At 56.5% G+C, this 25392-nt stretch overlaps 1 protein-coding gene and 1 long non-coding RNA gene across 10 annotated transcripts in view; one reads left to right on the top strand and one right to left on the bottom strand.

The window, feature by feature from the left end:
* LOC116476274 (uncharacterized) overlaps positions 1 to 18200 on the bottom strand; it is a 25548-nt gene extending 7348 nt beyond the window's left edge. The window contains exons 1-3 of one of the 2 annotated variants that reach the window (XR_004250178.2): positions 17870 to 18200; positions 14252 to 14288; positions 3758 to 3846 (exon numbers count right to left, since the gene is read on the bottom strand). This is a non-coding gene — a long non-coding RNA (uncharacterized LOC116476274). The remainder of the gene's footprint in view (positions 1 to 3757; positions 3847 to 14251; positions 14289 to 17869) is intronic. The other variant, XR_004250179.2, reaches the window with a different exon arrangement.
* SLC39A13 (solute carrier family 39 member 13) lies at positions 16518 to 25392 on the top strand. 8 transcript variants are annotated; one of them, XR_009215560.1, is made up of 11 exons: positions 17405 to 17580; positions 19003 to 19311; positions 20818 to 20931; positions 21238 to 21359; positions 22310 to 22417; positions 22507 to 22596; positions 23326 to 23376; positions 23677 to 23809; positions 23960 to 24059; positions 24190 to 24398; positions 25223 to 25392. XR_009215560.1 is itself a non-coding variant. In XM_058446490.1 (10 exons), the coding sequence occupies exons 2-10, from the start codon at positions 19011 to 19013 to the stop codon at positions 24263 to 24265; spliced, it is 1095 nt and encodes a 364-aa protein (XP_058302473.1). In that variant the 5' UTR covers positions 16518 to 16607; positions 19003 to 19010; the 3' UTR covers positions 24266 to 25392. The 8 variants fall into 8 exon arrangements, 6 of the variants coding, with proteins under 6 accessions (XP_058302473.1, XP_058302474.1, XP_032021869.1 ...); XR_009215559.1 differs by having other exon boundaries at positions 24190 to 25067; XM_058446490.1 differs by lacking the exon at positions 17405 to 17580 and adding an exon at positions 16518 to 16607 and having other exon boundaries at positions 24190 to 25392.

Here is a 25392-nt window from a genome sequence, read left to right as displayed (position 1 = left end):
TTGTGCCAGCACAGGGCCAGCACCAAGTAGGTGTTCTGTATTTGTGGAATGACAATTCCGCAGAAGAGGAATGTGGGGCCCAGAGAGGTCAGGGGGTGCTCAGTCAGCCAGCTGGTGTGGCAGAGCGGGGCTCAGGCCGGGCGCCTCCTCAGCTGGGACTGGTCAGGAGGGAAGGAACATGGCAGGAAGATCCCTCCCCTGGGGCAGGGCGGGGGAGACGGCAGGGGCCACTGGGCGCTGACGGCCAGCCAGGGAAGGTAGCAGGTGGTGCTATGGTCCACGCCCTGCTTCCCCCTTGATCTTCAGGCCAGCCCTTCTCCTGCCCTGGTCACAGCGCTAGAAAACGTCTGCCCTCCCGGGAGGGAGACGAAGGTACAAGATGAAGCAAGGAGCAGTCAGAGGAAGAGAGAAGGACACTGGGTTCTAGATTTCCCCAGTGAAATCTAGAATCTCCAGACACTTTGTAGCTGCCTGACCTTGGATAGGGTCTCACTCTGTTGCCCAGGCTGGAGTGCAATGGTGTGATCACAGCCCACTGCAGCCTCGAACTCCCAGGCTCAAGCAATCCTCCCACCTCGGCCTCCCCAGTAGCCGGCACTATAGGCATGCGCCACCATGCTGGACTATTTTTTTTTTTGTAGAGTCGGGGTCTCACTCTGTGGCCCAGGCTGACCTCCAACTCCTGGGTTCAAGTGATCCTCCTGCCTTGACCTCTCAAAATGCTGGGATTACAAGCATGAGCTACTGTGTCCTGCCCTCAGTTTCCACTTTATGATGGAGAAAATGGAATAGGCTTGTTCTGAGGACAGAATAAACTAACGGATGTAACTGTAAACGTCCGTACCGATGTGAGGGAGACTGCCTGTTAGCTGCAGTGGCTACTGTGTAGTCTGGTCTCTCCCTCGGGGCTGTGGCAGTACCATCCCGCCAGCCACTTCCTAAGCAGTGTTAGGCTCGGGCCCAGCGTCCATCTGTCCCAGCTCAAGTCTGTGCCTGGTGAAGGCCTATGACCCGCGCCAGCCTGACAAGGGGCCAAAACCCAACTTGGATGGCTGAGAGTGATGGCCGGGGCTTCCTGTCCAGAAATGTGCCCCCTGAAGGCCTCAGCTGCTCCAGCTCCACCACAGCACCCCAGATTTCTGGGCCCTCTCGTGTCTGCTTGAAGGTCAAGGGCATCCTGAGAAGCTGCCCTCAGGCAGGGACCGGTGGCATGGAGGCGACCATCCGGGTTGGAGTGTTTCCAAGCATGAAGGGGAACTGAGAACTGTGGGAATGGGCCTTGTGTAGTGCAGGGTGGGCTGGGCCTGGTGGGAGGGGGCCTGCTCCCGGGAGCTCAGACTGATGGGGTCCTGGGGTGAAGAGGAGAGGGGGAGCCCCAGGCAGAGGTGGGGTTGGGGGACACCACGGGGTGCTTGCAGGTCAATCCAGAGTGGGCTGGCCAGGCAGTGGGAGGTGGGGGAGCTGTGCGGGGAAGGAAAGAGGAAGCCAAGGGGAGAGGGGGATGGGCTGCTGGGGATGGAGTGGGGGTGGGGGCCGGGGGCCTGGAGCCACTTTGGCCGCAGCCACTTCGCTTCTCCCGGTTTCGGTTTGTAAATAGCTGTCGGCTCCGTGGGGCAGGATGGGCCTGTCCCTTCTGTGGCCTGTGTCCAGGGAAGCCCAGGTCTAAGGAGCTGCAGATGCTCAAGCCCTGGATTGGGGGACCCCAGGATGCCCACAGCCCAGCCAGCCTTTGCCTGGGTCGGTGGGTTCTGGGGGCCCAGTTCTGGGCAGTCCCAACCTGTGGTCACTGAGGTAATGCAGCTGGGCTGGGGGAGCTTCAGACATGATGACTCGGCCACCCTGGACTTATTTATAACTGGGCCTCCGTGGCCAGAGCAGCTGCTGAGCCGCCAACTCAGCACTCAGGCTGGCTTGAAACACCAAGGCAGGGGACAGGACAGCGAGGGCCAGGCTGGCCTGACGGCCCCTCAGGCTGAGTCAAGGGGTCTTGGGTTCTCCAAGGCCTCTTTGGCTGGGACTGTGATGTGATGGGCGGGACTTGGGTTTTAGGGGAGCTTCTTGTGGAGCCGGCGTCTTGAACCTCCTGGACCAAAGGGATGGTTGAGCCCAGCCGGTGGACTGGCCACTACCAGGGGGCACAGGGCTCGGCCTTCTCGCAAAGAGCCTCTTCCTCCCGAGGTCAGATGCTGTCAGCAAACTTGACCAGAAGCAAAGTCATCTCCCCTCCCCTTCTTGCAATATCAGCTTAAAAACAAAACACAACAGATTCGGGGAAAGGGCAGTTCGGACACCGAAGGCCGGACCCCAGGCTGGCTGGCAGGTGGGAGAGGCGTGGGTCTTTCCTGAGGCGCCCATGTCACCCCACACCAGCATCCACCTCCTCAGCAGCCGGGAAGGGCTGGCCCTGCCCCACCCTGCAAATGACCGCGTCTTCTTTCTGAGGAAGCGTGCGAGGGGGTGTCAGGGCCTTCCCCAAGGTTTGCAGGAATAAAGCCTCCTAAAGGCCTAGTCCTCCCAGATCGGCGTGGCCTCTGCCGCCCCAGATTCCAGCAGCACCCTGTCTGCCAGACGTGGGCCTGCTCCTCCCACCTCCAAGCCTCGCTCCAGTGTGGAACCCCCACCGGCCTTGCCTGTTCCCCTCTCTGCCAAGGCCTACCCCAGGTTCCACCTCCAAGGCCCCAGCCTCAGTGCCGTCCCCAAAGCTTTGGCATTTGGGATGCAAAGCCCAACAAATGTGGGAACCGGGATGGGAATGGGCGAGGGGTTTTAGACCACGGATGGATGCCGAGGTGCTGCAGGAAAGAGGAAGGTGGGCCTGGAGCGGGAGACATGGCGGTGGCGCCTGGCGAGTGCAGAGCTGAGACCAGAGCCACGTGCCCTGACTCCCCGCCTGGCGCTCTCACCCCTGGACCTCTGACCTCCGAGACCACCTGCCTGGCCCCTTCCTCTTGGCGGAAGCTGTTAGGGAAGGGAGGGATGGTGGCCTGCTGTGGGGGAAAACTCGGGCCACCACTGCTTGGGTCTGGGGCCTGGGGGTGCTGGGCCCACGTAGGCCCCTCTGGGCAGGGTCAGGGCGCCCAGCCTGGAGCCGCCCGGGCTGCAGCTGCCCCTGTTTCCACATCGGCAGCAGCAAGGCCGGCGCCTGAGAAAACAGGAAGCGCCCAGTCACCACAGGAAGCATGTGTGTGCCGCCTCCCCACCCCCGGCCCATTGCAAAACGCCAACAGCCCATTACCACAGGCACCGCACAGCGGCCCGGAGAAACGCTCCGGCCACCAGGCCCGCCGAGGAGCCGGACACGGCCTCCGGCCCTCACCAGCCTGGGCCAGGCCTCAGGGGGATGTCCAGCCGCGGCCTGGAGGAGCTCGGAGTCCCCCAGGCCTCAGGCCTCAGCCTTCTTCTGGGCTCTCAGCGCGATCCCCAGGCCAGCCAGGGCCAGGCCTACTTTGGCCACCCTTAAATCAGAATGTGGGGTCAGGGGTCACAGAGAAGCCATTTCTCTGACCTAGTGTTTGGCGTCCGGGAACTCTGTGCCCAACCTTCAGACCCTGGCAGTCCTCACTGAGGCTGTTGGCCCAGAGCCTGCCATCCCCCGAGACCCCCGGGAGCCGCCTACTGCCAGGTCCACACCTGCCACACCCTCTGCCGGGCCCCAACCCCTCCCAGCCGGGACCGTGCTGGTCCCTGGGGGTCCTGCCCCACCTTGCCTTGGGGAGGCATGGGCCCTCCTCCTCCCACCCTGCCGGCCGTCACTCACCTCTTGCTTCTAGTCCCTCAGGCCCTACTCCTTGGAAGGAGACGGGAGTCCAGGGAGGCCGAAGCCCACTCCCGGGGAGGCCCGTGCTCCTCCAGCCCCGGGGACAGCAAGGAAAAGAGAAGAGAGCAGAGCATTTCATGGCTATAATAAATCAAAGGGGGAAGTCGGAGCAGGAGAAATAAGAAACTTCCCTTGCCTGGGCACGGGGACCTGCCAGGCAGCAGCCCCCGGGTGCCCCGCGGCCTTCCCTCCTTCCTCCTGCCTCCCTGGCCAGTGCCCAGATCTCTCCTCAGGCCAAGGTACCCCCATCTACCCAGAGACACCCGCCCCTGGACACCCAACAGCCCTCCTCGCTGCACTCCCCGGGCTGGCACCTCTCCACTTGGCCTCAGTTTCCTCTTAATTGGCACAGAAAGCCCTGGGTCGTGTGGTCAGGCTGCCCAGCAGAGAGGGATGAAGACAGAACATAGGCAGTGCCCCTTCTGAACAACGGACCCTCAGTGGACAAAGGGAGGGGTGAGGTGTCCTGAGAACTCCGAGCGGGACACTTGGAGCTGGATGGACAAACATGGAGAGGCAGCAGAGTTCAGAGCAGAGATGGGGCCAGCCCCAGGCCGTGACAGCTGGCAGGCCCTCAACCATCAACCTCAGCCATCCCTGAACTTCTCCCCAGCCAGACCAGGTGGCCCAGGGCCTGGGGCTTGAAGGGCCTGGAGGCCACCGTGGGGCATGAGATGTCCACAGCCTCAGGGCATAACCCGGCTGTATCTTCTCGGAACATCCACTCGGTAGAAGACTGAGAGGGGAAGATGTTTTAAGGAAGGGGAGGGAAATCCCCACACATTAAAGAGAAGGATGCAAACTTGTATGATTTTTTTAAGATAAAATGAGGAATTTCAGGCTGAGTGCAGTGGCTCACACCTGTAATCCCAGCACTTTGGGAGGCCGAGACAGGCGGATCACCTGAGGTCAGGAGTTCGAGACCAGCCTGGCCAATATGGTGAAACCCCCGTCTCTGCTAAAAATACAAAAATTAGCCAGGTGCAGTGCCGCGTGCCTGTAATCCCAGCTACTCAGCTACTTGGGAGGTTGAGGCAGGAGAATCATTGAACCCAGGAGGCGGAGGTTGCAGTGAGCCAAGATTGTGCCACTGCACACTCCAGCCTAGGCGACTGAGCGAGACTCCGTCTCAAAAAAAAAAAAAAAAAAAAGGCTGTGCTTGGTAGCTCACGCCTGTAATCCCAGCACTTTGGGAGGCCGAGGCGGGTGGATCACCCGAGGTCAGGAGTTCGAGACCAGCCTGGCCAACATAGTGAAACCCCATCTCTACTAAAAATACAAAAATTATCCAGGTGTAGTGGCACGCGCCTGTAGTCTCAGCTACTTGAGAGGCTGAGGTGGGAGAATAGCTTGAACCCGGGAGGTGGAGGTTGCAGTGAGCCGAGACCACGCCATTGCACTCCAGCCTGGGTGACAGAGTGAGACTGTCTCAAAAAATAAAATACAATAAAATAAAATAATAAAATAAAATAAAGGCCGGGCGCGGTGGCTCACGCTTGTAATCCCAGCACTTTGGGAGGCCGAGGCGGGCGGATCACGAGGTCAGGAGATCGAGACCACGGTGAAACCCCGTCTCTACTAAAAATGCAAAAAAAATTAGCCGGGCGTGGTGGCGGGCGCCTGTAGTCCCAGCTACTCGGAGAGGCTGAGGCAGGAGAATGGCGTGAACCCGGGAGGCGGAGCTTGCAGTGAGCCGAGATCGCGCCACTGCACTCCAGCCTGGGTGACAGAGCGAGACTCCGTCTCAAAAAAAAAAAAAAATAAATAAAATAAAATAAAATAAAATAAAATAAGTAAATAAACAAATGGAGAAATGCCTAGCTCAGAAGTTTGCAATGAGGGACAAATGAGGCTGTGGGGTGGGGCCTTGGGGTAATCGTTTGGCCGGCAACACACTGCGGCCACCCTCCTGTCGCCCCCCTCTCACCTGCCTGAGTTGGGGTGAACACTCCAGCTCCCCACTCTTCTCTGAGAACCCCCAGGGCCCCTCTCTGGCCTCCTTCTGGCCCTTCCTGACCTGGAAGAGTCCTGAGCTGAAGTTCCCAGCCCCAGACTCAAGGTGCTCCCTCTCTGGGACAGAAACCTGAGAGGCCCCAACTCCCACCTGGCGGGACTCCCCAGTTCTGCTCACACTCTGTGCCCCTCACATGACACCCCCACCGCCGCCCCGAGACTGTCTTAATAACTAGAGGTATTCACCAGGCACTCTACATACACAGCATCTTGTAATCCTTGACGCTGCAGGTATTCTCATCCCCATTTCACAGATAAGGAAACTGAGGCTCAGGGAGGACTGACAGGTGCAAGCTCAGCTGGTAGAAAGGGGCAGCACTGGCCAGGTGCAATGGCTCACACCTGTAATCTCAGCACTTTGGGAGGCCAAGGCAAGTGGATCACCTGAGGTCAGGAGTTCGAGACCAGTCTGGCCAACATGGTGAAATCCCATCTCTACTAAAAATACAAAAATTAGCTGGGCATGGTGGCGGGCAGCTGTAATCCCAGCTACTCAGGGGGCTGAGGCACAAGAATAGCTTGAACCCAGGAGGTGGAGGTTGCAGTGAGCCGATATCGTGCCACTGCACTTCAGCCTAGGTGACAGGGTGACAAAGCAAGACTCCATCTCAAAAAAAAAAAAAAAAGTAAAAGAAAGGGGCAATGCTGAGATGAGAACTCAGTTTTCCTGTGTGCCCATCCAGTGGAAATCCCGTGCAAACCCTGAGGCAAAGCAGCATCTCTTTGGAAAAACACTTCAAGCCTTTTAGAGTCTCACTGCTGCCTCCAGGCCCACGGCCACCACCTCTTCCCAGCTCCCCTACCCTGTCCCTATTTTCAGTTGTCCTGCTTCTCCTAGTCCAGGCTGGAGGATATCAGAGTTGAAAAAATTCCAGCCTCAGGTGCCCATGGGACCAGAGAGATGGTAAAATCCAGAAAGGGGATGAGCCAGGCTCCCCTTGGCTCTCAGCCCTGGGCATGAACACGTAACAGTGGGATTTAACTCCCTGGGAGAAAGGCCCAAAGAGGCAGCATTCCTGGTGATGAGAACTGAGTGCATCTGCACCAGACATTTCTGCATTTAAATCTCAGCTCTGCAATGGAGAGACCACCCCCTGGGTAAGTGACAACAGGAAAATGGGAGAAAATGCCTCTCCTGGCCTGGAGATCTCGCAGGAGGGAAATGTGTTTCTAACAGCCATGGGCCCAGCCCTCCTTCAGGCACCAGCTCTGTCCAGTAGGTACGATTATTACTCCCATTTTACATACGAGGAAACCCAGGGAAAAGAGATGTCCCAAGGTCACACAGCCTTGAACCCCAATCCTGTCTAACTCCAAGTCTCATGCACTTACATAGACCTGAGAGCCCCTCCTTCCTTTTTCTCCTAGGAGTTCTTCTGTACCCTCCTAGCCTGCAGGGTTGGGGCCCTGGGTGGCAAGTTGACTGGATGGGACTGGAGGGCTTGGCCCTGCCTGGCTGAGGCTGCAGTCCCCAAATACCCAACTGCCCTTGCTCTTGGTTGGGCTGAGGGACTGCTGCCTGGGCATGCAAGGGGTTGGGGACCAGCTGCAGCAGCACCTCCCTGCCATATTGCCTTGGGCCACCCTGCCCTCTAACCTTGTTGGTGCCTGACTTTCTTGGGAGAGGGGTATAACCCCTTCCAGGGGGCCTGCAGGGTGGGGCTGGGACACTAAGAAAGCTGCATTTGAGCTTCCTCACTGGCTCAGCTCCTTCCCAGGCCCTGGAAGGGGCCTCAGCAATTTTGTTTTTTTTTTTTTTTTTTTTTTTATGAAGTCTTACTCTGTTGCCCAGGCTGGAATGCAGTGATGCAATCTCGGCTCACTGCAACCTCTGCCTCCTGGGTTCAAGTAATTTTTCTGCCTCAGCCTCCCGAGTAGCTGGGACTACAGGAGAGTGCCACCATGCCCGGCTAATTATTTTATTTTATTTTATTTTATTTTATTTTTTGTATTTTTAGTAGAGACAGGATTTCACCACGTTGGCCAGGCTGGTCTCCAACTCCTGACTTCAGGTGATCCACTCACCTTGGCCTCCCAAAGTGTTGAGATTACAGGTGTGAGCCACCGCGAACGGCTTTTTTGTTTTGTTTTGTTTTTGTTTTTTGTTTTAAGACAGAGTTTCGCTCTGTCACCCAGACTGGAGTGCAGTGGCGCGATCATCTCAGCTCACTGCAACCTCTGCCTCCTGGGTTCAAGCGATTCTCCTACCTCAGCCTCCTGAGTAGCTGGGATTACAGGCGCCCACCATCACGCCCAGCTAATTTGTGTATTTTAGTAGAGACGGGGTTTCACCTTGTTGGCCAGGCTGGTCTCGAACTAACTGACATCAAGTGATCCGCCCACCTTGGCTTCCCAAGGTGCTGGGATTACAGGCGTGAGCCACTGCGCCCAGCCTCTCAGCAATTTTGTATTTGTGACTTTGTAATCTTTTCCTTAAAGAGTGCCCCCCCAAATGGTTTTAAGCTTCAGGCTCCCCCGAACCTAGATCTGTCCCCAGGGTGGGGCGGTGGAAAGCGTTCCAGCCCCCTCCCACTTGCTTTTTGCATGCTGGCTCTGGGGCTTTGGGTGACATTCCCCACTTTGCCATCTATACAATGGGGATGAATGATGCGATGCGATGCTCAGGGCACCCTCTGTTCAAACCTCGCCCAACCCACAGAGACCTTCACAAGCCTGCACTTGGTCCATCCCCAACAGCCCTATGGGGAAAACCGAGCTCCTACCCCCATTTTCCAGCTGAGATAACTGAGGCGTGGAGCCCCGCTGCCGCTCGTCGCCGAGGCTGTGAGCAGGCTGGAGCCTCGTCCCCACTGCTCCCTGGGGTCTCCTCCCGGGAGGCCAAGCCCGGGTGGCAGGAGGGGGTCTCCAGGGTGCGGGGGCGCTCTGGGGCGGCCGGGGGCGGAGGCGGCGTCCCGCACTGTCTCACCGCAGGCCCGACCTCGGCCCTTATCTGCTCCGGCAGCTTCCGCCCCCCCCCCCGGCCCCCGCCCCCCCAGGGCCCCTCCCCCGCCCCCCAGGGCCCCTCCCCCGCGCCGCCCGCCCCCAGGGGAGCGCCCGAGCTGCCCGGCTGCGGCCCAGTCGAGCGGAGAGGGGACCCAGCCCCCCAGGTGGGCGGCCGGAAGTGATAAATAACCGAGGTGGGGGGACACCATTGCAGTGAGGGTCGAGTCGCCCCGGGATACTCGCCCACAACCCAATAGGAGCTCCCCAAACTAAGTTGTCCTCGCCAAACATGGGAGGGGGTCTGAGAAGGAAGAGGAAAGGGGTCCCTTAAGGCCCCAGGGACAAGAGGAACAGTGGGGTCCGTTTAAACAGGGCTCTGCGAGGCACACGACCTCCCCCCGCACTAGCAATGCCAAGTGGCCTCCCTGGCACAGGTGTGGGGGGGAGAGAGAAGCGGAGACACCTTGGAGAAAGTGAAAAACAAGCCACAGCTGGAGATGTCTGCGGAGTGCAGCGGCGCACAGCCTCAAATACATAAGGAACTCTTGAAAATCAAGGAAAAGAAAATCAAGCAATCCAATATAAAAAATAGATAACACACACGCAGCACAGGCATGTTAGGGCAGAGGAAACGAATTTGCTCAAATACCATCTAAGGGAGGCTCAGCCTCGCTGTTGATGAGGGCGATGCAAATTCAGACCACAATGAGATGCTATTTACACCATCTGAAGGGCAGAAGGGAACTGTCCTTCAGCCAGAGCTGGCAAAGAGGGGAGCAGCAGGCCCTCCTGCATGTGGCTAGTCAGGATGCGGCTCCAAATAGCCCCCTAGGGAGAGCAATCTGGCCTTATCTCACGAAGTGGAGGTACAGAGGCTGTCACCCACACATCCCCCCAGGGAGCAAATCAAGATAAGTTCTCTGGCATGTGCGCCAAGAGACAGGGACAAAAATATTCACATTGTCCCTAATAGCAAAAAAAATCCTGAAATAACCCCAGCGCCCACTGATAAGAGAATGGATAAATAAATTACAGTAGGCCGGGCGCGGTGGCTCACTCCTGTAATCCCAGTGCTTTGGGAGACTGAGGCGGGTGGATCACCTCAGGTCAGGAGTTTGAGACCAGCCTGACCAACATGGAGAAACCCCGTCTCTACTAAAACTACAAAATTAGCCAGGCACAGTGGCGCGTGCCTGTCTGTAATCCCAGCTACTCAGGAGGCTGAGGCAGGAGAATCTCTTGAACCTGGGAGGCAGAGGTTGCAGTGAGCCAAGATCGTGCCATTGCACTCCAGCCTGGGCAACAAGAGCAAAACTCTGCCTCAAAAAATAAATAAATAAATAAATAAATTACAGTAGACACATTCACAGGGTGAAGACCATTCAGCAATGCAAGCAGATGACCCATGGGTTCACCAATATCATGAAGGAATCTTTGCACCATGGTATTGAGTGGAAAAAGTCAGTCCCAGAAGACGGATACAGGCGGCTCTCTGTATCCCTGGGTTCCACATCCATGGATTCAACCAACCTCGGATGGAAAATATTTGCAGAAAAAAATGGATGGTTGTGTCTGTACTAAACATGTACAGACTTTTTCTTGTCATTATTCCCTAAACAATACCACGTACCAGCGATTAACAGAGCATTTACATTGTTTTCGGCAATCTAGAGATGATTTAAAGTATATGGGAGGATGTGGTAGGCTAAATATGCAAATATTTAATACCACACCATTTTATATCAGGGATTGAGCATCTGTGGATTTTGGTATCCTTAGGGAGTCTTGGAACCAACTCCCCCCCATCCCGCCAGGACGCCAAAGGACAGCTGTCCTTACCCTTCTCATGAAGTTCAAAACCAAGCCAAGCCATATCTTTACAAATAACAATGTTCCTTCCCTGTTTCTAATACTTTTGTTATTAGGAGATGATATGAGTACCCATATAAAAGACTCTAGGCTGGGCATGGTAGCCCAAGCCTGTATTCCTAACACTTTGGGAGCCCAGGAGTTCGAGACCGGCCTGGGCAACATGGCAAAACCCCATCTCTACAAAAAATACCAAAAAAAAAATTAGCCGAGCATGGTGGTTTGTGCCTGTGGTCCCAGCTACTTGGGAGGCTGAAGTGGGAGGATCATTTGAGCCCAGAAGGCCGAGGTTGTGGTCAGCAGAGATTGTGCTATACTTCAGCATGGGCAACAGAGTAAGACTCTGTCTCAAAAAAAAAAAAATATATATATATATATATATATATACACACATATATATCTCCACAAAAACATAAAATATCTAGAGGTAAACTTGGTAATAATTATGCAGAACCTATAAGAAAACAATTGTTAAATTCACTAAATAATGTAAAACCTTAAAAGTTTTTTTTTTTTCAAGCCAATTCAAATGGAATATTGTCTAGGTATACATATGTATGTCAGAAAAAGCTTTATCAAAAAAATAAAAGCAAGAGTCAGGTGTGGTGGTGTGTGCCTGTAGTCCTAGTTTCTTGGGAGAGTGCGGTCAGAGGATCATGTGAGCCCGGGAGCTTGAGACCAGCCTGGGCAACAGAGAGAGACCCCATCTCTAATTTTAAAAAAAGAAAGAGGCCAGGCGCGGTGGCTCACACCTGTAATCCCAGCACTTTGGAAGGCCGAGACCAGCGGATCACTTGAGGTCAGGAGTTCAAGACCAGCCTGGCCAACATGGTGAAACCCCCATCTCTGCTAAAAATACAAAAATTAGCTGGGTGTAGTGGGCGCCTATAGTCCCAGCTACTCAGGAGGCTGAGGCAGGAGAATCGCTTGGGAGGCGGAGGTTGCAGTGAGCTGAGATTGCGCCACTGCTCTCCAACCTGGGTGACAGAGCTAGAATCTGTCTCAAAAAGAAAAAAAGAAAAAAAGAGAGAAAGAAAAATAAAAAGCAAAAGACTGATCATCACAAAATTCACGTTTCACTGAAGGAGGAGACAGGGAGATGGGATAGGGAAAGGGTAACAAGTAAGGAAATATGTAAATCAACACAAAAATTAAACAAGAGCCTTGCAGGGACCAAAAGGACAGTGCAGAACACACAAGGATTTCACCCCAATTTGTGCACCTGAGACAAGAGAAGGGGAACGGGAGACATGAAACTGATTTGGACAAACTTTTATTCAGAGTATGGGCAAAAGCTTGCTCTTTCTAGCAGCCTACACCTGGCAGGGAAAGAGGCCTGGTGTATCCAGGGGACAAGGCTAAGGGATCCAGAGACACACCAACACGCACAGCCTTCAGGATGACAGGTCAGGAAGGCTGCAGGGAGGAGGTGGCCTTGTCAACAGGCTAGGTTTCAATCAACTGAGGTGGCAAAAAGGGAAGCACATCCCAGGCCTGCCAAGAGTGGGGTGGGGGTGACAGAACCTGCCACAGTGAAGAGGCTGGACAGAGAGTAGTGGGACTCAGCTGTTCGTGGTGGAGTGCTGGTGGCAAGGGGAGAGGGGAGAGGCCCTGTGGGGTCACTGGAGCGTCGCCCAACCAGGGCTGGGGATTCAGTGGAGAAAATACCCCAGGAACTCATAAGGGGGCTAAGGCTACCCTGGAAAGAACGACTTGAGAAAGGATTGGGGTCAGGGGTTTCAGAGGGGCAGGCCTTCTTTGGAGAAGCTGAACCTGTGGCCCTGGGGGAGCTGCTGTGCCTCTTTTTAGCTGTGACCCTGGGTAATGTGCTCACCATCCTGAGCCCCATATGCCTTTCAGTAAGAGACTGACCCCCACGGGAGGAAGCCCCGTGACAAGGAGAAGGCCGGATATCTCACTAGAGACCACACTCTGGAAGCAGCCATCCCCAGCCCAAGTCTCTAGCCCTCGATTGCCAGAGTGGAGGGAAGGATGTCAAAGCACTGGCCATTGCCAGGCCAGCCAGTCTTGCAGGGGCCAGAGACAGGAACAAGGGGTTAAAGTCAGATTCTGGGCGTCGCACCGAAGTCAGAGAAATAGATCTGCGGCTCCCCGATCCCAGACACCTCCCAGCCACTTAGAGCCACGCAGTACCCAGGCCCATCCAGCTCTGCTGAAGTTTGTCTGTCCAGCGCTTCAACCCAGGAAAACCCTATGGCCTCCAAACCAACTGATAAATGTGTCAGAAAACACTCATTTGTGGCCGGGCGCGGTGGCTCACGCCTGTAATCCCAACACTTTGGGAGGCCGAGGAGGGCAGATCATCTGAGGTCAAGAGTTCAAAACCAGCCTGGCCAACATGGTGAAACCCCGTCTCTACCAAAAATACAAAAATTAGCCGGGCATGGTGGTGGGCGCCTGTAATCGGGGGGCTGAGGCATAAGAATCGCATGAAGCTGGGAGGCAGAGGTTGCAGTGAGCCAAGATCGCACCATTGCATTCCAGCCTAGGCAACAGAGCGAGACTCCATCTCCAAAACTAAAAAACAGGCCGGGCATGGTGGCTTACGTCTGTAATCTCAGCACTTTGGGAGGCTGAGGCGGGCGGATCACAAGGTCAGGAGTTCAAGACCAACCTGGCCAAAATAGCGAAACCCCGTCTCTACTAAAAATAAAAAAATTAGCCGGGAGTGGTGGCGGGCGCCTGTAATCCCAGCTACTCAGGAGGCTGAGGCAGGAGAATGCTTGAACCCGGGAGGCGGAGGCTGCAGTGAGACGAGATGGTACCATTGCACTCCAGACTGGTGACAGTACAAGACTCCGTCTCAAACAACAACAACAAAAAACAAAAAACAAAACAGGCCGGGAGCGGTGGCTCACGCTTGTAATCCCAGCACTTTGGGAGGCTGAGGCGGGCAGATCACCAGGTCAGGAGTTCGAGACCAACATGGTGAAACCCTGTCTCTACTAAAAATATAAAAAATTAGCCGGGCGTGGTGGCGAGTGCCTGTAGTCCCAGCTACTCAGAAGGTTTAGGCAGAAGAATTGCTTGAACCTGGGAGGCGGAGGTTGCAGTGAGCCGAAATTGTGCCACTGAACTCCAGCCTGGGTGACAAAGCAAGACTCCGTCTCAAAAAACAAAACAAAACAAAACAAAAAAACACTTTCTTATGCTCAGCAAGGAGAGAGGGTGGCCCCATTCTGTATCTTTAATGTATCTATTCTTTATGTTGCGTTAACATTTTTATACCCATATATCCATACATATAAATAGCATTAATTTCTAGCTCTATATAAAACTTCCCATATGTCAGGCATAGTTCTAAGTGCTTTGTGTGTATTTATCCATTTAATCCTCACAACAACATCTAATTTAGAGATGAGGAAACTGAGGCATAAGGAGTTAAGTAATTTGTCCCAGGAAGTCTGGCATCAGAATCTTACTGTCTTGGATGGGCACAGTGGTACACGCCTATAATCCCAGCGCTTTGGGAGGCTGAGGTGAGAGGATTGCTTGAGCCCAGGAGATCGAAGCTGCAGTGAGCTGTGATCGCACCACTGCACTCCAGCCTGGGTGACAGAGTTAAAAAAAAAAATTTGTTATATTCACCTTTTGAATTTTCTCTTCTGTTCCCTTTATCTTCTTTCTAAACAAAACAAAACAAAGAATCTTATTGTCTTAACCACCAAGACACCAAGAGGTAGGCCAGACAGAGAGAGAGAGAGACAGAGAGAGACAGAGGCTAGGTGCAGTGGCTCACGCCTGTAATCCCAGCACTTTGGGAGGCTGAGGTGGGTGGATCATTTGAGGTAAGGAGTTCAAGACCAGCCTGGCCAACATGGTGAAACCCCGTCTCTACTACAAAAATTAGCCGGGAAGTAGTGGCCCATGCCTATAATTCCAGCTACTTGGGAGGCTGAGGCCGGAGAATTACTTGAGTCTGGGAGGCAGAGGTTGCGGTGAGCTGAGATCGTGCCACTGTATTCCAGTCTGGGTGACAGAGTGAGACCCTGTCTCAAAAAAAAAAAAAAAAGAGAAAGAGATTTTATATAGTGAGATTTTCATATATCTGAGATGAGATTTGATATATGTATACAATTTTACACATTGCATACATGTGATCATATACACCTTTTATTTATTTATTTATTTTTGAGACAGAGTTTCACTCTTGTTGCCCAGGCTGGAGTGCCATGGCGCAATCTCGGCTCACTGCAGCCTCTACCTCCCAGGTTCAAGCGATTCTCCTGCCTCAGCCTCCCAAGTAGCTGGGATTACAGGTATGAGCCACCACGCCTGGCCATATATGGCCATATACATCTTTTAATGTGTTGTTTTCCTTCAACATTTTTTCCTTCCCTATTCACATTAGTTCCTCCCACCATAGAATCCATAATATCACTTTAATGTGTTATCTATGTTTTTTATGTATTCATTATACATAGACTTATATATACTGATACCTTTAATCACATATACATATACAAGGTTTCTTTTTGTCATTATTTTAAAATAGTCTCTTAAGGCCGGGCGTGGTGGCTCAAGCCTGTAATCCCAGCACTTTGGGAGGCCAAGGCGGGCGGATCACGAGGTCAGGAGATCGAAACCATCCTGGCTAACACGGTGAAACCCCGTCTCTACTAAAAATACAAAAAATTAGCCGGGCGTGGTGGCGGGCGCCTGTAATCCCAGCTACTCGGGAGGCTGAGGCAGGAGAATGGCGTGAACCTGGGAGGCGGAGCTTGCAGTGAGCCGAGATCACGCCAGTGCACTCCAGCCTGGGGGACAGAGAAAGACTCCGTCTCAAAATAAATAAATAAATAAATAAATAAAATAAAATAGTCTCTTAAAAAATAAAAATAGTGGATCATATTAAATATTTCTGCATCTCACTTTTCTCACACACCTGGAAACCCCTGCAGATCTAATTCAGTATTTTATTAATTTGTAATTTTTTTTTATTTCTTTATTTTTGAGACAAGGTCTCGCTCTGTTACCCAGACTGGAGTGCAGTGGCACGATCAGGGCTCACTGCAGCCTTGACCTCCCGGGTTCAAGCAATCCTTCCACCTCAGCCTCCTGAGTAGCTGGGGCTACAGGTGCGCACCATCACACCTAATTTTAAATTTTTTTGTAGAGATGAGTTCTCAGTTTGTTACCCAGGCTGGTCTGGAACTCCTGGGCTCAAAAGATCCTCCTTCCTAGGCCTCCCAAAGTGCTGGGATTACAGATGTGAGCCACTGGGCCTTAGGCATCCGATGGGAATTCCAGGCCAGGTGGGAGGAAAGGGTAGTGCATTGGCACCAAGTAACATTTCTGGCTGGGTCTTGCCCATCCCCTTGTTGGGTGGCCGCCAGGAGCCCTCAGCCTCCAGAGGCAGGAATGCAGACTGTGTTATTGTGAAATCATTTGCATATTGTGAAGTGCTTTGCATAAGATGGAGCGCTTTTGCATACAGGGAGGGGGGCATTTTAGAAGTCCTAGGGCAGGATCCCTAAGTAGCTTTTCTTTGCCAAGAAACTAACCCAGGGATTCCATTTTGGAACTCAGGGAGGGAACAGAACGTCCTGGCAGTTGTATGGGCCCGGTGGGGTGAGATGGACAGAAAGCTTCAGAAGACAAGCTGGGCCACCAGGGAGAATTTGGCGGTCTAAGGAAGGCCAACACTGCAACATGAGGCAGCCCTGAGAGCTGAGTGTGCTCTCAAGAGCCCCAGCAGAGGGGAAAGTGTCAGAGTAAATGGTTGGAGCTGCCATGGGGGGCTGATGAGGGTCAGAGACTTAGAGACTTGTACTCGGTCGCTATCTCTGCCCAAGTGAGCACCCACATGCCCCTTCCTGAATCTTCTATACTGGCTGATTTCCAGAGAAGAATACAAACTGGAAACGCCAAGCCAGACTCCCACTGCTGTTCAGGACCTAGACGTGACAAGTGGTATCACATACTCTGGCTTCAGGACACCCAGGTTTGAATCCTGGCTCTGCCATCTGTGCCACTGTGTGACCCTGGGCTAACAGTACCCACCACAATGGGATAATATGAGGATTCAGTGAGATAATGCGAGTAGAGTGAATAGCACATAGTAGGTGCTCAGTAAATTGCGGTTATAAGAACTGCCATCCAGTGTTTGCTGCCCTAGTCTAACCAAAGAGGTCAGGTCTAGCTTCCTCCAGGTGAGCGGAGCACAGAGCCCTCGCCTCCCAGGTTTGGAGTTCCATCAGCAGGGTCCAGCCACCATGTATTAGACCCCAAAGGGTTACAAGCCCTGGAGACAGTGGCCTGAGGTTCCCAGTGAAAAACCAAAGCATAAAAATAATTCGATGAGTAAGAATAAAATTCCCTCTTCTGAGGTTCCCGGGGCCAGGCCCCTCCCTGCGGCAGGCACTTCCCCTTTCCCTTGCTCATGGAGGAGCCAGGCCGGGCTGACTCAGAGCAGGAGCGCACAGCAGCCCTCCCAGCCCGACCTGGGTGGCGTGGTCTGGCGGCCGGGCGCGCCCCCGTGCGGCCGCGGGCAGACTGCGGCCCTGGACGGGAAGCGGCGGCCAGATCCGCAAGCCCCGCAGCCCGGCCGATCGCGGTTCCCGCAGAGCCGCCGCCTCCGTCCCTGCCCAGCCTGGCTGAGCGCGGTGCGTGTGGCTCTCCCACTTCCGGCCGGCCCTCCCCTCCGGCCCGCAGCCCTGCCCAAACGGAAGTGCGCCCTCTGCCCCGGTCCCCCACCGCCGCGAGGCGGAAGCGCCCTCCGCCGCCACTCCCCCCGGCCCCGCGACACGCGGCCCCCGGGTTCCGGACAGGCCCCTTGTGACGTGGCCGCGCGCCGGGGGCGGCCCCGGGCCGGGGGCCGGGCGGCCGGGCGGCCGGGCGGGGCAGAGCCTGGGCGGGGCTCGGCACCGCAGCTGGATGGCTGGGGCCGCCCGGAGCGCCGCCGCCGCCGCCGCACGGTGAGTGCCAGCCGGACCCTCGGCGCCCGCGCCCCGGGCGTGATGGACCCGGCCGATCCCTCGCCCCGTCTGACTGGTCCTCATCAGACCTGGGCCGGCTCCCAGGACCCGGGAGTCAGGCTCGCCCGCTTCGGCTTCCTCTCCCCCATCGCTCCGCGCCCCGCGCCCCATCCCTCCCTCGCTGTCCCCTCCGCGTCCCACCCGCCTCTCTCTGGCGCTCTCACTCTCTACTTTCCTCTCCCCTCGGACTCTCCGTGTATTCCCTCCCGCTAGCCTGTGGTCCCCTCACCTCTGCGTGACCGCCTCGTCCTGGGCCAGTCTTGCCTGTGGTCCGCAGTGGAGCCCCGCTGGCTTCATCAGTGTCCCTGATTAGTTAAGGCCTGGAGGTCCTAGACGCGGGCATCTCTGCCACCACCCAGAGGCAGCTGCTTTCTTCCCCTCCCATCTCCATCAGAAAGTGAGGAAACTGAGGCAGGGACGTCACCAGCTCAAGGTCACAGCTAGCCTGAGGCAGAGCAGACCACATTTAAACCTCATGCCCGAGTTTCCAGATGGAACTTCTCGCTTGGTTGACTCACGTCCACATCCTGTGATCGGCCGGCTGGGCACATTCCTGCTGCAGGGAGCTCCAGGCCTTCCCTGGCACAGGCAGGGCCTCTAGGCCTCCTCATGCCGGGCACATCCACCTGCACTTTCAGGCTTATCTCGTCCTCACAGCTGAGGCAGGTGATATTGATCCCTCTCCTGCAGATGAGGGCACTGAGGCTCGGAGGGGGCGCTTCAGAGATTTGCCCAGAGTTAGACAGCTCAAAGTGCAGCATAGAGTTCACAGTGGGGGCTCTAAAGCCTGCGCTCTACATGAGAGAGGCATCCCCTGGCTAAAGGCTCCTTCCTCATCAGCCCCATCTCCTGCCGCCCTCAGTGCCCTGGGGACATTGGTCTCATACCCTAGGAAGAAGCGTGGATGGTCTTGCCCTGGCTCAGCTGCGCAGTTTCCCCACGTGTGTCTCTCTGAATCCACCCCATCCCCTTAGAAGGGGCGCCTCAGTCTCTGGGGTGTCGCGGGCGGCAGAGCCCCCCCTGGCAGCCAGACACCCAGCTGGGCCGGGCCGCACCGCCGGTGGCTGAGGAGAGCCAGCCAACGCCTCACCCTGTCATTAGGGAAAGTTTAGCCTCAGGCGGAGGTGCTGACACAGTCTGGAGCTGCTCAGAAGGAAAAAATACGCAGTGCTCAGGAGTGGGGTGTGGAGACACAGGGCCCCACTGCTGTGCACCCAGCATTTACATGCTCAGACGCTCTGGCAAGGACAGCAGGAGAGGGGATGCCAGGGTCCCTTGCGGGGAGGAGGGAGGCGCCACGTTTCCTAAGCAGGTGTGCAGCCAAGGCTGGCAGCTCATGTAGGTGGCCTTTGTGTTTTTCAGTACGTGGCATGCCTGGATGTCTCTGCCCTGGCTGTGGCATGGCAGGCCCAAGGCTCCTCTTCCTCACCGCCCTTGCCCTGGAGCTCTTGGGAAGGGCTGGGGGTTCCCAGCCGGCCCTCCGGAGCCGGGGCACTGCGACGGCCTGTCGCCTGGACAACAAGGAAAGCGAGTCCTGGGGGGCTCTGCTGAGCGGAGAGCGGCTGGACACCTGGATCTGCTCCCTCCTGGGTTCCCTCATGGTGGGGCTCAGTGGGGTCTTCCCATTGCTCGTCATTCCCCTAGAGATGGGGACCATGCTGCGCTCAGAAGGTGGGTGACTCTCCGATGGCGCCCAGGGCCGGCCAGCGTGTGGGAAGCACGCTGCTGCTCTTCTTAGGAGACCTCAGGTCACAGAGTGTCTCAGATGGAGGGAGAGGATAGACTAGAACTTCTCCCCTTGGTCCTGTTAGGAGTTATCTAGCCAGGGGCGGCTGGCTCTGGCTTCCCCAGGAAGCTATGAGCACCTGGTAGCAGGGCCTGCCCCTGGGGAGGGGGTCCCGGAGATAGGGATGTGGGCACAGGTGGGAGCTTTGTCTTGACTACCCTTTTGTACCATGAGCATGTACTACCCGTTCACAAATAACATGTTGTAAAGAAACGCAGGAGAGCTCTAGGGAGCTGCTAAGAATGCACGTGCCTATCCCCCACCCAAGAGGGGTGGACCAGGGCCCTGGGAATCTGTCAGAAACGAGCATCCCAGGGGCTGGTGCTGCCAGCTGGATGCTCAGGAACCATTCACTTACCAGATGGTTACCCAGCAGCTCTGTGCCAGGCACTGGGCTGAGGGCAGGGCCACAGCTGTGAACAGAGCCCTGCTCGGGCCACGGTCAGGCCTGTGCTCAACCCTCAGAGCAGCCCTGCGGGGTCAGTGCAGGGAGCACTTGGATTATTAGTTCCATTTTACAAGTGGGGATGCACAGGCACAGAGAGGTTCTTTGACCAATCCAAGGTCACCCAGCCAGGAAACAGCAGTTTCCCCTGGGATCCCACCCCAAACCCAGCTGCCTCTGTCCTCTAGGCCTCAGTTTCCCTAACATGGCTTTCAGGCAGGCGACTTCCAACTCTGGATGCTGCAAGTCCCCAAATCTCTGCCCCTTTTCTGAGAGTGACAGCAGCTGAAAGGAGAAAAATTCCCATGTAATGAGCACTTGCTACACATATTGTCATTTAATTCCCATAAGAGCCCATAAAAGGCTCACACCTGTAATCCCAGCAGTTTGGGCGGCCGAGGCGGGCGGATCACCTGAGGTCAGGAGTTCGAGACCAGCCTGGCCAACATGGTGAAACCCGTCTCTACCAAAAATACAAAAATTAGCCGGATGTGGTGGCAGGCACCTGTAATCCCAGCTACTCGGGAGGCTGAGGCAGGAGAGTCGCTTGAACCCAGGAGATGGAGGTTGCAGTGAGCCAAGATCGCGCCACTGCACTCCAGCCTGGGCAACAGAGCGAGACTCCGTCTCAAAACAAGATAAAATAATAATTCCCATAAGACTCAATTTACAGATGGAGAAACCGAGTCTCCAAAGTCATCTGCCAAGGTCACCAGCTAGTGGGTTGGGAGCGGGGACCTGTCAGCTCTTCACCATGACATGGTGGTGGCCCTGTGGGCATTTGGCAGGGTGTGGTGTTTCTGCTGTGAGATGGGGGACTCAGGAAGAGCAGCCACCCATATCCAGCCTTGCAGGCCCAGAAAGAGCCCAGTGAGTGGGGTGGGATGGAGGTCAGGCCAGGAGCTCCAGCGGGTCAGCCCCCAGACCCCGCATCTCTCCCCTGTAGCTGGGGCCTGGCGCCTGAAGCAGCTGCTCAGCTTTGCCCTGGGGGGACTCTTGGGCAATGTATTTCTGCACCTGCTGCCCGAAGCCTGGGCCTACACGTGCAGCGCCAGCCCTGGTGAGTGAGGCCACAGGCCAGGGGCAAGACAGTGCCAGGAGTGGGGGCCTGGTGCCCACGTCCAGGGATGGCCAGGATGACCAGGAGAGGGATTCTGGATTTCCGGCAGGAGCTTGCCTGGGAGGGAGGGAGGGTCATCGTCTTGGTCTCTGGGCCCTGGTCCCAGTGGGAGTTCTGGGCCCCAGCTGCCCGATCCACCCTTGTCACTGCCCTGGTGCCCTGGATGAGATCCCATTCCAAATGGCCCCCTCCTACGGCCCTGGCTTGGCTTGGCTTGGCCTGGCCTGGCATTGCCGCCCCCTGCAGGTGGTGAGGGGCAGAGCCTGCAGCAGCAGCGGCAGCTGGGGCTATGGGTCATCGCTGGCATCCTGACCTTCCTGGCGCTGGAGAAGACGTTCCTGGACGGCAAGGAGGAGGGGACCAGCCAGGTGGGGCCACACTCAAGGGCCGGGTGTATCAGCCTCTGTTCTGTGGTAGCGCCTGGGGCCTGCAGGCCCAGGGTCTGAGTTGAGCCCTGAAAAGAGGGGTCTCCTGGCCCTCTCCTGGGAGCTGCAGGAGGTTGGGCCACCTTCTTTGGGAGTGACAGCATTAGCCCCTGATGTAGCTTGTTCTGGTAGCCTGATGGTGACAGCAGTTGGGGAGGGTTTGTTGAGTGTGGGGGCACCCAACTGATAGAGTAGCAGAGAATTCTAGCTAGAAAAAAGAGAGGCTCCTCTTTCTCTCTTTTTTTTTTTTTTTTTGAGACGGAGTCTTGCTCTGTCACCCAGGCTGAAGTGCAGTGGCGCGATCTCGGCTCACGGCAACCTCTGCCTCCCCGGTTCAAGTGATTCTCCTGCCTCAGCCTCCCGAGTAGCTGGGATTACAGGCTCTCACCACCATGCCCAGCTAACTTTTGTATTTTTAGTAGAGACGGGGTTTCACCATGTTGTCCAGGATGGTCTCGATCTCTTGACCTCGTGATCCACCCACCTCAGCCTCCCAATTATTATTTTTTTTTTTGAGACAGAATCTCACTCTGTCACCCAGGCTGGAGTGCAGTGGCGTGATCTCGGCTCACTGCAACTTTCACCTCCCAGGTTCAAGCAATTCTTCTGCCTCAGCCTCCCAAGTAGCTGGGACTACAGGTGCACGCCACCACGCCCGGCTAATTTTTGTATTTTTAGTAGAGGTGGGGTTTCACCATGTTGGCCAGGCTGGTCTCGAACTCCTGACCTCAGGTGATCCATCTGCCTTGGGCTCCCAAAGTGCTGGGATTACACGCATGAGCCACTGTGCCCGGCCCCCTGTCTCTCTTTTTCCATCTCTCTCTCCCCTTCTGTCTGCCCTGGCTGAGTGGGGGGCATCTAATGTCACCTCTCCCTCCTTCTCCTGGCCCTAGGCCCCCAACAAAGACCCCACTGCTGCTGCCGCCGCGCTCAATGGAGGCCACTGTCTGGCCCAGCCGGCCGCAGAGCCCGGCCTCGGTGCCGTGGTCCGGAGCATCAAAGTGAGTGGCCTGCTCAGGGCCCCTGCAGCCACACTGCCCTGAGTGGCCAGCCCTACTCAGCCCTGCCTTCTGCCTTCCCTCCTTCCCAGGTCAGCGGCTACCTCAACCTGCTGGCCAACACCATCGACAACTTCACTCACGGGCTGGCTGTGGCTGCCAGCTTCCTTGTGAGCAAGAAGGTGAGGGGCTTGGGGCCAGTGGGGCTCTGGCGATTCCGGTGACAGCCATGTGGATTCCGCCTGTGTCTGGAGTCTCTGCTTCTTGCCCCTCCATTGCCAGCGCCCTCATCTAAGGCCCTCATACCCCATCCTCCCTGCTGCTGTCCTGGCCGCCACCGTTCTCTGATCCCAAGCCCCTGGTCTGTTCCTGTTCCCAGCACTCCTTGTTGGGTGCCTGTCAAGCTGCTAGGCGTGGCCCCTGCCTGCTCCTAGATGCTTCTTCCTCTACCTCCTCCCTCTGGCCTCTGGCCCAGAGGCGGCCTACTCTGCAGCTGGCCGAGATCTTTCCCACCTCACACTGTTCCCCCTGCCTGGAATGCTCTCCCGCCCACGCTTTGAGTGGCTGACGACTCATCCTTGGGGCCTCAACTTACATGGACTCCTCCACCAGGCCTTTGCTGACCTCCTCATCTAAATTTGGTCCCTGGGCCTGCTCCCCCGGGCACCCTGTCCATCCTTTCCTTCCCAGCGCCTGTGAGTGTTTGAGTGAGTCCTGTCTCTCCCCTCTAGACTGCTAGCTTCGTGAAGGCAGGTTCCTTGTCCCCTTTAGTCACTGCTGTATTTCCAGTGGCCAACACAGTGCCCACCCAGAGCCAGCTCAGAGCAGAGTAAACCTCTGTGGAATGAGTGGGCGAGTGGGGTGCTCAGCCCTCAACACAGACCCCGCAGCCACGGCTCCCCTCCCTGCAGATCGGGCTCCTGACAACCATGGCGATCCTCCTGCACGAGATCCCCCATGAGGTGAGGCTTGTAGGGCAGCCCCCAGGGGCCCAGGCCCCCACAGTGCCCATGATCAGCATGGGTGTGGAGCTCAGAAGGGCGTGGGGCTGGGCCTGCCCAGTGTGGTGCTCTGGGGCTGGGCTGTGAGGGCCGGAGCTCCTCACCCCAGCAGCCTGCAGCTGCCATCTCCGCCATACTCAGGATGGGGGTCCCAGGGGAAGGGTGGGGAAGGGCAGGGGGCTCAGTGTGTATATCGTACCTGAGTACTCAGGGCATCAGGCCCTGCTGGGGCGCGGGGTGAACCTCCGGACCTCCCTTCAGGTGGGCGACTTTGCCATCCTGCTCCGGGCTGGCTTTGACCGATGGAGCGCCGCCAAGCTGCAACTCTCGACAGCGCTGGGGGGCCTACTGGGCGCGGGCTTCGCCATCTGTACCCAGTCCCCCAAGGGAGTAGGTACGGGCGTGGCGGGTGGTGGTGGCGGGTGGCATCGGCAGAGGGGCACCAGCCAAAGGGTGTGGCTACCTCGCCGCTGGTCCCCAGGCCCGGGAGGCGGGGAGCACACGCGGTGCCCCGGGTACCCAGTTGGGTGTTCTCCCGCTGCAGAGGAGACGGCAGCCTGGGTCCTGCCCTTCACCTCTGGCGGCTTCCTCTACATTGCCTTGGTGAATGTGCTCCCTGACCTCTTGGAAGAAGAGGACCCGTGGTGAGTGACCTGTTGGGGGAAGAGGACTGCCAGTCACAGGGGCCTTAGGGGCTCAGGAGGGAAGGGCTCCTGGCCGCTGCCTGCTTCCTCCGCCCATGCCTCCACCGTGAGCCCTGTTCCCTCCCCACAGGCGCTCCCTGCAGCAGCTGCTTCTGCTCTGTGCGGGCATCGTGGTGATGGTGCTGTTCTCGCTCTTCGTGGATTAACCTTCTCTGATGCCCTGACGCCCCTGCCCCCTGCAGCAATAAGATGCTCGGATTCACTCTGTGACCGCATATGTGAGGCAGAGAGGCCGAGTGCCTGCGAGAGAGAATGAGCCTGCCGCCAGACAGGAGGGAGGTGCGTGTGGACGTGTGTGGTGTGCACATGTGGCCAGAGGCGTGTGTGCGAGACCGACACTGTGATCCCTGTGCTGGGTCCGGGGCCCAGTGTAGCGCCTATCCCCAGCCATGCTGTGGTTACCTCTCCTTGCCGCCCTGTCATCTTCACCTCCTGGAGTGAGCAGCGAGGAACAGCGGCACTGGTCCCAAGCAGAGGCCTTGCCCTGCCGGGACCCCGGGAGTGAGAGCAGCCCAAGGATCCCAGGGTGCAGGGAACTCCAGAGCTGCCCACCTCCCACTGCCCCCTCTGCACATACAGCCAGCCCTCAGGCGGCCCAGGGGCCAAGGCTGGGGCGGCTTTGGTCCCTTTTCCTGGCCCTTCCTTCCCCACTTCTAAGCCAAAGAAAGGAGAGGCAGGTGCTCGTGTACCCCAGCCCCACTCAGCACTGACAGTCCCCAGCTCCTAGTAGTGAGCTGGGAGGCACTTCCTAAGACCCTTTCCTCAGGGCTGCCCTGGGAGCTCATTCCTGGCCAACACGCCCTGGCAGCACCAGCAGCTCTTGCCACCTCCAGCTGCCAAACAGCAGCCTGCCGGGCAGGGAGCAGCCCCAGGCCAGAGAGGCCTCTCGTCCAGCTCAGGGGTGCTCCTGCCAGCACAGGGGCCAGGGACTCCTGGAGCAGACACACAGTGAGCCCGGGCAGCCCTCCCCAGCTCAGGCCCCTTTCCCTCCCCGCTGGGGTAGGGGGGGCAGTGAGGGCTCCACGTTGTCAGCGCTCAGGAATGTGCTCCGGGGAGAGTGCTGAAGCCATAATCCCCAACCATTTCCCTTGGCTGATGCCCAGGTACTCAGCTGGCCCACTCCACAGCCAGGCCTGGCCCTGCCCTTGACCGTGGATGTTTTCAGAAGTGGCCATCAAGGTCTGGATGGTTTTGTAGCAACTTTGCTGTGATTCCGTTTGTATCTGTAAATATTTGTTCTGTAGATAAGATACAAATAAATATTATCCACATA

This window comes from Hylobates moloch, unplaced genomic scaffold (assembly GCF_009828535.3).
Source record: "Hylobates moloch isolate HMO894 unplaced genomic scaffold, HMol_V3 SCAFFOLD_11, whole genome shotgun sequence".
Lineage (NCBI taxonomy): Eukaryota > Metazoa > Chordata > Mammalia > Primates > Hylobatidae > Hylobates > Hylobates moloch.
The sequence above is the reverse complement of the archived record's forward strand: the minus strand, read 5'-3'. Positions and strand labels throughout refer to the sequence as shown.